At 40.3% G+C, this 13,156-nt stretch overlaps 2 protein-coding genes across 2 annotated transcripts in view; one reads left to right on the top strand and one right to left on the bottom strand.

The window, feature by feature from the left end:
- The window catches only part of LOC107373895 (heat shock 70 kDa protein 1), a 230,475-nt gene that overhangs the window by 89,755 nt on the left and 127,564 nt on the right, over positions 1-13,156 (bottom strand). The gene's annotated exons all lie outside the window — the stretch shown is intronic.
- On the top strand, positions 1,169-7,970 carry cdipt (CDP-diacylglycerol--inositol 3-phosphatidyltransferase (phosphatidylinositol synthase)). The gene is made up of 6 exons (XM_015974228.3): positions 1,169-1,350; positions 1,876-2,010; positions 3,001-3,154; positions 4,571-4,652; positions 4,738-4,819; positions 7,737-7,970. The coding sequence occupies exons 1-6, from the start codon at positions 1,308-1,310 to the stop codon at positions 7,877-7,879; spliced, it is 639 nt and encodes a 212-aa protein (XP_015829714.1). The 5' UTR covers positions 1,169-1,307; the 3' UTR covers positions 7,880-7,970.

Consider the following 13,156-nt stretch of genomic DNA (forward strand, 5'->3'; position numbering starts at 1 on the left):
ATCCTCACATGCCTCCACAGAGCACTTTATCCACAGCATCTGCCCCTTCGTTGCCCCCCAACCCCACATGGTCAGGAACCCAAACAATACAGAGTTCACACCCCAAAGTCCCCAGTTTGTGCAGCAACAACCTGACTAGCTAGCAGGTGGGGCCTAGGCCTACAGCACGTTCCTGACAGCGCCATCAATGTTGCCATCAAGTCAGAGCAGATGACGGAGCACACCAGCATACGCTCCAGTTGACCAATTGGGAACTCACGAGTCACTCGAGGAAGCCCAACTCCTCCGTCCTCCATCTCAGCCAATCAGCAAATGCACCCCGACTCTCACGGCCTCTTCTGTCAAACTCCTGATGTTGGTCCAACAGGGCAAATGCTAGGGAAGACTCACCCATACCCCTTACCTTCATCAGATAACTAAGCCCCAGCTTAACCCAACAAATCTCCTAAAGCATTTTGCTCATTTTGCCAGTAAGAGCTGACTCTGTAGTCGCCTGAAACGCCCCACTGCAGACCGTCAACTCGCCATCTGGATGACATCCAGCAGCCTCAGGTTTGTAGGAGATGCTGAACCACATAAAAACCACCCACAGTCCAAGGTTGACCTGTTCACTATACACCATCAGCAAGGTTCCCCTATCCACCTGGAACACCAGCCAACCATACTTAGACACCAGGCCCCAAATAGGCAAGCTGCTAGTCAACCTCTGGTCTAGCCACAAGCACAAATACTTATAGGTCGACACCCTTTCAAGTTCAACAACAAACCCCCACTGGGGACCTTATTTTCATCAAAGCACACTGGGGACTTTGCATCATACTAATTAACCTCAAAATGGATACTCTGCCAGACTAATTGTGCTGACAACTAATTTTTGCAAAACTTGATGGTCTTTGGAATGCCCACCTCAGTATCCTGGCCACGCCCCCAAAGAAGTAAAAAAAATCACAAATCTTGTCCTATGAACAAGATCTAGTTCTAGCCTTACAGTGAGAAGAATGAACATGCCATCATATATTTGTCCTGGACAGATACAACATGGGGACTTGTCTCAGAGAGCAATTCAATTACCAATAGGATGGATTGCGAGGTCTACAATTACACGCCGCTTCAAATGGACTAACTCATGTAACGTTAACATCGTGCTTTTATTCTGAAGGGACGCACCGGATATGCTCACAGTCGCTCCTGCTCCGTCCGAAACGAGAGAACCGAGCGCTGTCCCGCTGAGGTTCTCCGGTCACAACCGGGATATTAACCATTAATTCGCGGCGTGTTCAGAGTAGGACACATCTCATCGTTCCAGGATGACGCAGGAGAATATTTTCCTCTTCGTTCCTAATTTAATCGGTGAGTTTTCAGCACGCTAACTTAGCATTAGCATCTTGACGCAATGACACACCAAACCCCAGTCAATAAGGGTCGAAATAAAGCAATCAGTCTGAATCTTGAGTCCCTGGAGGTTACACGAGCTCATCTCTAAAGCCTACAGGGACTTTGAACTGTTTAGGAACAATAAATAATTTGTCTTCCTCTAATTTTAATTGGTTTCAATGACATTTACTCGGTCTTGTGTGGTTTGTTTGTAGGGATTTATTTAAGCATAAGGATCAAGATCATGTGCAGTGAGAAAGATTTTAGTGTTGAAATCAAAGCTGGAAAATGTGTTTGAGTAGATTCAATCCATCAATCCTGGTGACTGAATCAGTAATACTTTTTTATCTTTCTTGTGTGTGTGTGTGGGGGGGGGGGGTGTCATTGGCAGCAAGAGAACACTAAAGGATTATATCATCCATCTGGAGTTGCTTGGTATTTTCAGGGATAAATGCTGTCTGATTTTTCTGAAAACACCCTCTCACGTGTCTCTTGTTGCAGGTTACGCCCGTGTGGTGTTGGCACTGGTGTCCTTCTTCCTGATGCCCTGCTGTCCATGGCCTGCCGTCTTCTTCTACCTGCTCAGCGCTCTCCTCGATGCCTTCGACGGTCACGCCGCACGAGCGCTCAATCAGTGTATGGAGGTCCACACCGCTTCAGTCTTCTGCACTGGCTCTGTGACGATAAATGTTCTCTCAGAACAAGTTTTACAAAAACAAAAAACTAACGAGGGAAATATGGTAACGTGGTGACAGCGGAGGTGTTGCTCATGTTTTTGGACAAATGCAGACAAAACAGCTGTCAGTTATTTCCCTTGATTCCATCACGTCGTCTTCTTTTTAGTCATATTATTGTTTCAAATGAGTCTCCTGCCCCTGCAGTGGCCTTAAGCCTGCCGCACACCAGAGCAAGCTGCTGAGCAAACGACCTGGAACGACCATTTACTCAGCAGATACCTCGCTGCGTGCGCCTGATTTTCAGTGTTTGACTTTTCTGCCTTATGAGATGCTGAGGTGAATATCTGATCGGTTTGATATTTTCCGCCTCACGGGGAGTAAAAACTCGCTGTGCACTACCTGAGCCAATCAAAGCGCGTTTCCTGCTCACATGATTCCAAGATGTATTCAGATGCAGCCCCCTGCCCTGTCTGCGTGTCAGAAAAATAAACAAAACGGTACCTTGCGGATTGATGAGCCCACTGCCCTCTCGAAGGATTCAGGATCCAGGCGGCGGTACTGTCTGAGGGATTCTGGGTTTTCAAGGCGCATCTTGTGGAGCAGGTTGGCTGCCTGGCCCTTCTTTCCGGCCCAAATACCCATACTTTCCTAACCTTGAAATGCCGGTGGCGGCGACGCCTCGTCAACAAAAACAGTAGAGGCATTTCCTCCGTGTCCAGCTGTCTCCGTTTTATTTATTTTCTGACATACAGGTTTGCCATCTCAGTCTAAATCAGGTGCACACAGCGAGGTATCTGCTGAGCAAATGGTCATTAGAGGCCATTTGCTCAATGTGCTGCAGGCTTTAAAGACTGCATTTGTTGTTATTTAAATATATTCCTTAGCGAAGGGTAAGGGTATGCTATTCCCTCTGTATGACCTGACAGGCTGCTGACTCTCTTCCTTTCAGCCACAAAATTTGGAGCCATGATGGACATGCTGACGGACCGCTGTGCCACCATGTGTCTGCTGGTCAACCTGTCTCTGCTCTACCCTTCCTACACCTTCCTGTTCCAGCTCAGTATGTGTCTGGACATTGCCAGCCACTGGCTGCACCTGCACAGGTGAGAATCACTTTCTCTGAGCCATTAAACAAAAACAAATGTTTTCTTTATTCCTCCCTATCAGGTAACACCTGTTACCTGTCTCTGGGTTTTGTTTAGACTAGGGCCCGACCGATATATCGGCCGGCCGATATTATCGGCCGATATTGGGGTCATTAACAGTATCAGCTATTGGCCAAAAAGACGGCCGATATTGCGCTACCTATCCAGCAGATGGCGCCAGCTTTATGAACTCATGTTGTGTGGCTCCACTCCTTTGAACTTTGAACACAAATTATTGTTTTGGAACTTTTTCTTTTTTTTTTAATTATTCTTATTTATGTTTCTCATGGGGCTGCACGATATTAGGAAAACCTGCAATATTCGATAACAATGATTAATATTGCGATGACGATATTACTTGCGATAAATAAAAACTTAAGTCAGGAACAAAAATAAAGCAAAGAAATAAAAAATCGTAAAAATGAGAAATGCAAAAGATGTGAGGAAAAGGAAAAAGAAAACGAACAAGAAAAGGCAATCAGTGGTTTCAGGGAAAAGCAGAATCAGCAGAAAGAGCTAACGAAGCTAACTCAGGTGTTTGCTAACCATCTAAATGAAGTGCCGTCTGCCTCGGGGGCGGGCGTCTAACCTATGAGAACCCACCCGATTGGCCAAATGGGTGAAGAGCTCTATTTGTTTTGTTAAAAAAACATCATTCTTCCATTCGATTGACAGAATGCATTATGTGTAGCAAACATTTGAGCTGACTGTTCATTGCGATATTTATCTGTTCTAATCGATATGCATATTGTGCATGCTGATATCCCGATAACGATAAATTTACGATATTTATAATATATATCTATATATATATATATATATTTATTTATAAAAAACACTACAATGTGTGTGAATTCACTTATAGTGTTTTATGCTAAACTAGAAAACCAACTGCTGCCAGATCATATTGGGCTGGTTATAAAATGCTTTTTCTGACTTGTCTAACTCTGGGGAATCTTAACAAGACACAGTTTTACTGAGTGGTGGAATTTTCCTTTAAGTTAAAACGTATTTGTGGAAACCACAGTTTACAAGAGAAAACTTGAATGTTAGATTTATGCTGTGACTGAGTTTGTGTGTTCTGTTGTTTGTGAGATCTGCTAAATAAATCTTATTTGCATTACTTGGAAACCTGAGTGAGTTATTGAGACAGTTCTTTGGTGTGTAAGAGAAATAAGTTAGCATCAAAAAGGCAGAGAATGAAGGGTTTAAGCTTATGAACATTTTTATTTCTTATTTTTTTGTGAAGGAGATTTATCGGCCTTTGTTAAAAGTTTTACATCGGTATCGGTCCCAAAAAAGCATATCGGTCAGGCCCTAGTCAAGACTTGCTGATATTATGGATTTATGTTGCTTTTCCGTTATCTTCCTCAGCTGCACCATAAAGGGCTCAGCGAGTCACAAGACCATCGACCTGTCTGGAAACCCCATCCTCCGGCTGTACTACACGTCGAAGGTCAGGACAGAGACGGGATGTTTTGAGGGAAATGTGGTTTGTGTGTAACTGAAGAGAACCTGAATGTGTTTTTTTTTTCATGCAGCCGGTGCTGTTTGTGATGTGTGCCGGGAACGAGCTCTTCTTCTGTCTGCTCTACATACTTTATCACATCGAGAACCCTGCTGGTAAATGCTGATCGTGTTCGTCCTGTTCGTCCTAGAGAGACAGCTGGATTATTCAGTCTAGGATCTAAATGGACCTTCCTACATGATCAAACTCTTCCATGTTTACACCCAGTTTGTTCTTTGATTTATGCCACGTGTCAGACACAAGGCCCGCGGAGCATTTTTATGTGGCCCGCGAGATAAATATCAAAAATATATTAAAACTGACCCGCTGGCCGATTTTACTGCAAAGACTACAACTCCCATGATGCTTTGCGGCGTTAGCGTGGAGCCAAAGCGCCCCCTCCTTTGTGTTTTTTCCAGCGTCTGCTGCCGGTGTCTGCAGCTCCGCTGTCTCGGACAAACTAAACACTCCTCTCACTCAGTGCCGAGTTTACTCCGCTATTTGTCGATGTTGAAGGCTAGAAAGAGAGATTTTAACCGCTCAGTAATGTGTTCACGACTGAAAGAGAAAGTTTTCCAACTAACTTCCAGACAGAGCTGATATAACTCCAGAGAGCAGCGACACGCTCAAACCAGACAAACCTATGTGAGCACCTGTTGTCATCTAATGTTGTCATTATGATGAAGATGAACAAAACAACAGGAGTGTCCTCCTCAGCTCAGATCAACTCCATGATGCAGGTATCTGGCTGGAACAGGTGAGCATCACAGTAAACCAGTGGAGCAAACTGAGCTTTAAATATGTTGGTTTTATGCTCTTTTTCTGCTCCAAAACATGAAAGTTAACAGGTGAGATGTTGCATTTTCATTTAAGATAAAATGATATTTTTATTTTGTTGTTGGCCCGTGAGCAAAGATTTAACCTACAGCGAACAGGAAGTGGAAAGGCTGCAGATAGATGAATAGAATAGAAAAGCCCTTTATTGTTCCTCAGTGGGGAAAGCTAGACGTCACAGCAGCAATGACACGTATTACAGGAGAAAAAAGGAGAATAAAAAATAAGAAAAATGAATAAACAACAAGAAAACATAAATCCTGAATAGATTATAAAAATGCTGATTATACCACAAGTAATGAATATATCACTGATGCGTTTTATTTAAAACTGACTTGCTCGTGTGTAATTTGGTTATTCCACATTCAGTGTTAATGCAGAAATAGGTTGGTTTCCAAATTAAAAAGTTCAAAATTGCATATATGTTGATAAAGAAAATGTGCTAATTTGCGTCACTTTTTCAAACAATATGAAGTTTGGCCCTCGACTCTGTCCCAGATTTTCATTTCAGCTCCAGTGTGAGTTTGAGTTTGACTCCCCTGGTTTATGTGATGCGTCGAGGTGCATCAAAAGCAGCCTGGTTTAGCTTCACCTAGATTCACTGACTCTTGGTCCCAAGTTTTTGTTTATGTTGTAATGATTTAAATGACATGTTATTTAATAAGCCATAAGACAAAAGATTCCATAGTAAATATGAAATCCACCTTATGGATCTGTGAGGTTATTTAAACCAGAAGATTGGAACTTTTTAATGCAGGGATTAGATAACAGCTTCGTATTCACTCAGAGACAACAGAAGAGAGAGAGTCAAGTTAAAAGTTAAAAGATTTATTACTAAACAAATTAAACTAGACTAACTTTAACACTAAATGTATGGTGTAACTAAAGTGGATGAGACGGAGAATGGTGTGATGTGGAATGTTGTTCAGAACCAGCAAATCCGAAGAAGCGATTAGTTCTGATGGAAACTGAAGGTGATGTCTTCACGTTAAGCGTTGATTAGGAGGTTCATAAACACATTCAACGCCATTTGTCGGTCTACATACCCTGAGCGGAAGTCCCCGTCTAGATCAGGAATGTTGAGGTCTAGCTTGACCTTCTCTGGAACCGAAGCCGGTAGGAAAAGCAGCGGTTGCCGACCAGACCAGTCTTGAGATACTCCCGGGTCACGACAATTTTACTGGTATCTGGTGAGACCCAAACCTGGGTCGTGATGGTTCAGCTTTTATTCTGAAAGGAACCGTTGCAGCAGGTGGAACAGCAACAGATTTTATCCAGCTTATCGTTGGTTCTTTCGGCTGAAGAGGAAAATTACGGTATAGCCACTCCGACAACATCTCTACAACGCTTTGAACTGGCGTTAAAGATGGCGTGGGCATAGTTTTATACTTCGGATGTTTTGGTTCATGGTCGAATGAAAAGTTGACAGATTTACCAAACACCACCAAAACCACGCCTCCGTCAGATCTGGCAGATTCTGATTGGATCAGTGAAAGTAATGTGTCATGTCTTTTAACGCTACGTGAGATCAGTCCTAGTGGAACATTTAAAGTCATATAACTTATATTCTATAGGATTATAATAAAGTAATTAATATTTTGATTTCACAGATTGGTTACATCTTATTATTGACTAACATTTGGTTGGATTAGCTTATTAAAATAGAGTTATTTGATTAATTAAAAGAAAAGAGTTCATTCTTCATTCTTCTGTTGGGCTGGAAAGAAGCAAATGCATGAGACTATCTCATGCAGACTAGTCCTGTGTCAGAGGAGAGGAAAACAGTCGTTTCATTCTGTTACAGTGAAGAGCTCAGGGTAGAATGAGCTGATTTAATAAAGGCAGCGACTTAAAGATGAGGCCTTCTGAGCATGGTTTTCCAGAGTAAAACAGTCTAGTTTTTTTTATTAGTGTTATGAAGCAGCTAAAAATAAAGCTCCAGTTTGACCCAAATGCACTCATCCTCCCATGTTCTTGCCATGTATGGAATCTGATTGTGGGTCAGATTCCATGTATGGAAAGCAGAAAGGGCACATTCAGAAACGGAACACAAGAGCAAAAAGAAGGTTGAGTTTCTCTTACTTTTAACCTAAAACCAGTTTTCCTTTGTTCCTATTTGTTGGAAACCCTGAAATAAAAGCGTGTGCCATTTTGATAGTGGCATAGGTGTGTAAGTGTGTGTGTGTGTGTGTGTTGCAGCCTGGCTCTACTTGCTGCAGGGTATCTGTGCCATCATCTGCCTGCTGAAGTCCAGCATCAGTGTCCTGCACCTCATCACTGCCTCGCAAAACATGGCTGCCATGGACAGCGCCGACCGGAGGAACATCATGAAGAGGCACTGAGAGGCGGAGGGCAGTTGTTGTAGGAAGGGTGACGCTGGGGGGTCAGAGTGAACAACAGATAAAAATCCAGACAGTTGTGAGTCTGAAAGTTTCCTGCGGGTGTTTTCTAGTCTGGTTTGTTTTATGCACATGGTGACATTTGTTTTTTATTGTGTTTATATTTAAAATTAGTTATTTTTTCACAGCAGCTTTGGATTATTAAGAGTTATGTACACAATCACGTTTTAGATCAACGTTCCCAGACTTTTCTCCTGACCCTCACGAATAATGAATCCAACTAGCGCTGGTCGAAGTATCATTCCATTAAACCGGTTAAACGAGGTCCTGAAGATAACTTGGCAAACCCAAGAACATTTGAACTTTTCTAATTATTTCAGGCTGTTTTTGTTTCTCAGAACAAGTCAAATGAACACATTCTCACATGAATTTCTTTTAAATGTAATTATATTTCTGGAGATCGTCTCTCGATGCTTGGCTTGGTGCCTTCAGACCCGCTGTGGAGTCTCCACTCGTTTTTATGGAGCCAAAGTTCAGAAGGAATCCATCATGTAGGGTGCAGGATGGTTTTCATCCACAAGGGGGCAATAAAGCAAGAAGCTTTCTTTTTTTCCCGCTATTTTGTCATAAGCCTGTCACATGATTTAATTATCCATATTTTTCATACAAATGAATAAAAACTGTCCAGTTATTTTGCCTTTATTTCCAAAGAAATCCCAGTAATCCGTTCAGTCTGACATCACAAGAAAATTCAGATTATTTCAGCTTTGTTAGCGTCTGCTCAGTAATATGAGAAACAATTGAATTGTTTACTTGTTTAGCTAAAATTATTTAAAAAAGCTGTTGTAGTTGTCCACGTGCTGACAGGTCGTCTGGCATACTCCTGGAAACAGAAGCGTTTCTAGGATTAAACTTAATTTCTCATTTATTTTTGGGTTTATGGTTCAGTGGTAAGTTTTATTTTTATTTTTTTATTAAAAATGAATTGTAGAAAGTCTGTTTTATTCCTAAATCTTTTGGCTATTTAGTTGCATTTGAGCTGTCGTTTGATGTTTAGGTTATCAGGAGATTTCTGCTCATGTTTGCGCTACTTGATGATGGTTTTCTGGCACTCATTTGAAATGTTTTGTAGCTGTTTTTATTATTTTTGTTTTCTTTTTCTGTCTTTATTGATTTGGACACAAATACAGAAGGCCATAGTAGATGATACCTCACACAAGAGCATCAAGTATTATCGTCTGAGCTCCAAGATTATAAAACTGTCTGTAAAGGAAAGTGAATGTGCTAAACTATATTTGTATCTGATAAATATACACAAGACAAGGATATGGTTTTATTTAAGATAATGATGTAATTTAAATATAATGTTTCTGTTGTGTTTTTAAAGTTACTGTAAAAGCAATATAAAGACATGGTGACAAAATGCTGTTGTTTTTTTTTCAGTATCAGGGTGAATGTGAGTGATGTTCATGTATAAAATACAAGGGTCCTAATAGACAAACGTAAAAAAAGACACTAAACAAAATTACATCGTTGAAAATGTAAACAAAAGAATAACAGGAAAAAATAATTTAAGACAAGACATTTAATTTTGTCATTATTATAACAAGGAAACAATCAACACACGTCTGTATGCAAAAAATTCTTATTTAAAGATTAAGCTTTTGGTCAGAGACCTTCATCAGGAGTGATCTGACTGAAAGCTTTAAATAAGGCGGGGCAATACATAGAAAATGTATCCTTATCGAAATTACTGACTCTTGTGATAATTATTCCATTAGGGCTGCAGGGCGATATGGCCTCAAATCTATATTGCGATGTATCTCAAGCATGTACGATTATGATATATACTGCAATATATTTGTCCTTTGTTTATATTTGTCAAAATTACATGCTTTAAAAAATCCTCATATGGAAAATATACTGCAGCAGAATAAAGATGTCCAAAAAGTGTAGAATGCTGCTCCTCCCGCTACATGCTTGCAGTCACCGCCATTCTGTTGTTCCCATGTCGGTGCGCGTGCACATCTTAGTGACATCATGTCTTATCGCGGTAGAGCCAAAAACTTATCATTACCCAATTTTATATTGTTTCTACCTTATGTTGTTTATATTACCCACCCCTACCTCCCATGTCAATAAATTTGATAATAAAAAAAATGAAAAGAAGTGTGTAGGTTGAAAGCGTTCATGTCCCTTTAAGAAGCCGTGCCACCTTGAGTCACGTGATACACGTGACAGCTCCATCTAGTGGACAACTTTTGTTTCTGCACATACCTGTAGTAGTTGTCCAGTTATCGTTATCAAGGTGAAATCCTCAATATATCGTGATATTAATTTTAGCCCATATTGCCCAGCTTTTAAATAATCAGTTTTTGCGTATGTTTTCTTTATTATACTCAACGCTTTAACTAGCACCTTCATACAGATGAGCAGTGTTTTCTTCTGTTTTTGTCATTATTTAAATCAATTCTGACAAAAAGAGTGTGGGTTGAATTTATATTTACCTTTTATCCATCAGTGGCTTTGACTATTCAAAAACATGTGCAACCTTGAATTTTTGTTGGTAAATAATTATGAAAATTCGATGAAGGACTCAGTAACCTTTATTTTTTAGCACCTTTCACAGATAAAGTTCACAAGGTGCTTCACAGTAAAATAATGAACAAAAACATGAGAATAAGACAAAAAATAAATGCAAGTTTAAAAATCCAGGTATTTAAACGTTTTTAAACACGCAAAAAACAACGAAGAGAGAGAGGACGTGTTCCACAGCCGTGGAACTCTAAAGGAGCCAACACCACAGGACTTAGGCGAGTTTTTAGGACCACCAGGAGCGTCTGACCTTATTTATTTATTTAACTTATATTTTGTGAGGATAGAAACCACTTGAGATGTGTCATCTCATTTTCTAGCGGGTTCTCAGATTATACAACAAAATGGATAAGACAGCAGAGTCATTTATTTCTGATCTCGGGCAACGTTCGGGAGTGTGGATTTGCACAAATCAGTTATATATGAGGGTGCTTGACCATGTAAGGCTTTGAAAGTTAAACATTTTAAAATGTACTCTAAAAATCACAGGAAGCTAGTGGAGCGAGGCCAGGACAGGAGTAATGTGGGAATAGATAACGGAGTTTTGCACAACAGTTAAGTGGTTTTGTTGCTTGAGGTTTAGACCAGCTAAGTTAACAGTAGTCCATGCACGATTAAACAAAAGCATGGATGACCATTTCCAGACTTGAAAATGAAAGGTTTTAATTTCAAGATGTTCCAGAGTGGAAAGAATATGTTTTAAATGAATTTATTACAGTGCTGTTCAAAGGACACTGCAGAGTCAGATGTGACTCCTAGGTTATGTAATGGTTGGACAGAAGAGCAGCATGAAACCCAAACAGCTCGTTTTACCAGCTCCTGGGATCTAAATGACCCGGGAAGCTTCCTGAACCTGACCTAGCTCCTCTTTCAATGGAGTCTCCCCTGGATGTCTGAGCTCCTCAACTTAATCCTACAAATGACCCAACCACCACCATACGAATGAAACTCATTTTGGCTGCTTGCATTCACAATCTTCATTCTTTTAATTCAAATTCAGTTCAAATTCAAAGATACTTTATTAATCCCAGAGGGAAATTAGAGTTTCAGTACACACAATTCAGAGATCAGACATACATGGGCAAGACACATGACAAGAATTGGTGACTGTGGTCATTCGCAACCCTGAGTCGCGCTACCTTAATAGAGATAAGAGGGTAACATGAGGGTTGGTTCAGGTGGAGGAAAAAAAAAAGGCACTTCAGAGCAGTAGCGGTTTTAGGCACGGGCAGACAGGGCAGTTGCCCGGGGCGGCATTTGTTCATGACACAAAAGGGGCGCACAAGCGCTGAGTAAAAAAAAAAAAAAAAAAAGGAAATCTGCGCCGCACCGAGGTTTTCTATTATCTGTCATATGACAGTGTCTGGATTGGAAACAGCAAGTTGGCGCCCCCTGCAGCTGCAGGCGCTCCGTGCACCGTGTGTGTATGAAGAAGAGGAAGGGGAGGGGTGCGGCGGGGGAATTCACCTCTGGGTGGGTCCAAATGAAATGAGCGGGTAGGGGCTGAATCAACTGTATCAACATGGCTAAAGTCGATCACATCTTGATGTTCTTCCATATTTCATTCATAATATCATAAACACAGGCCTATCATTCTTTCAGGTGTTTCTGAATTGTGTGAAATGGCCGAATAAAAAAAGGAAAAACAAAACAATTTTGTGGTCACCCCCCCATCAAGGTCAAATTGTTTAGTCCTGACTAAAGGAAACTTATTGAGTCAAGAGCCAAACAGAAGAGATGAACATAAAAAGGCTAAAACCAACAGGTGCCCGATTCAGGAATAAAAAAGAAAAAAAAGAGGAGAAAGATAAAGGTATGTTCGCTCTCATGATGAATGTTTTCAATTTTTTGAACCAGTTAACTGGGATTTTAACGGTTAAATTCGGTCAACTAGTTGCTAACAGAGCTAATAGGGCTGAAATATTGAAACGAATATTCAAATAGTTTGAATAAATTCCTTGAATCGTTTTTTATTGATTCAAACTAGGATTTGTTAAATGCTCACTGCAGCCCGTGGCCTGCCTGAACAACAACAAACACATGTTGATCATGTTCACATAATAATAAATAAAACAACTCTACAAGCAGAAGAAAACTCCCCAGTCACCACTAACTATCCTGTTTATTTATTGCAGATGGCTGCACTGATTATTTTTTACATGATTTGTTCTGTAAAAGTTGGCATTTTTGGTAGTCTACAGTTTTTTTATGTCAGTTTAAATTACAATTTCAGAGGCAATTGTAAAATATTATGGATCATGATAAAGATCTATTGGAGATCTACCCCAACTTTTGGACTGCTCTGCCAGTCACTGTGGCTCAAGCTGAGAGGAGCTTTTCAAAACTTGATCAAGTCATACCTGAGGTCAACTATGTTTCAGGGGCAGCTCACTAACCTGGCTCTGATTAGTATCAATCACTCAGTAGGGGAGCAGATTTCATATGATGACATTATTGATGACTTTGCATCAAGGTTAGGTTTTAATTTTAGTTTGTGTTTTCTGTTCTAAGTGCAGTGCTGTAGTGATTATCTTTAGTTTATGTGTGAAATATTTTTGCTATTTAGAATATTTATTATATATTATGTGCATATATTCTTAATATTTAGTTAGTTTAAATGTTTTTGTATATTTGATTCTATATATTTTGATACAGTGTATAATGTATATTGCTTTACATTCTGAC

This window comes from Nothobranchius furzeri, chromosome 5 (assembly GCF_043380555.1).
Source record: "Nothobranchius furzeri strain GRZ-AD chromosome 5, NfurGRZ-RIMD1, whole genome shotgun sequence".
NCBI classification, from domain to species: Eukaryota; Metazoa; Chordata; class Actinopteri; order Cyprinodontiformes; family Nothobranchiidae; genus Nothobranchius; species Nothobranchius furzeri.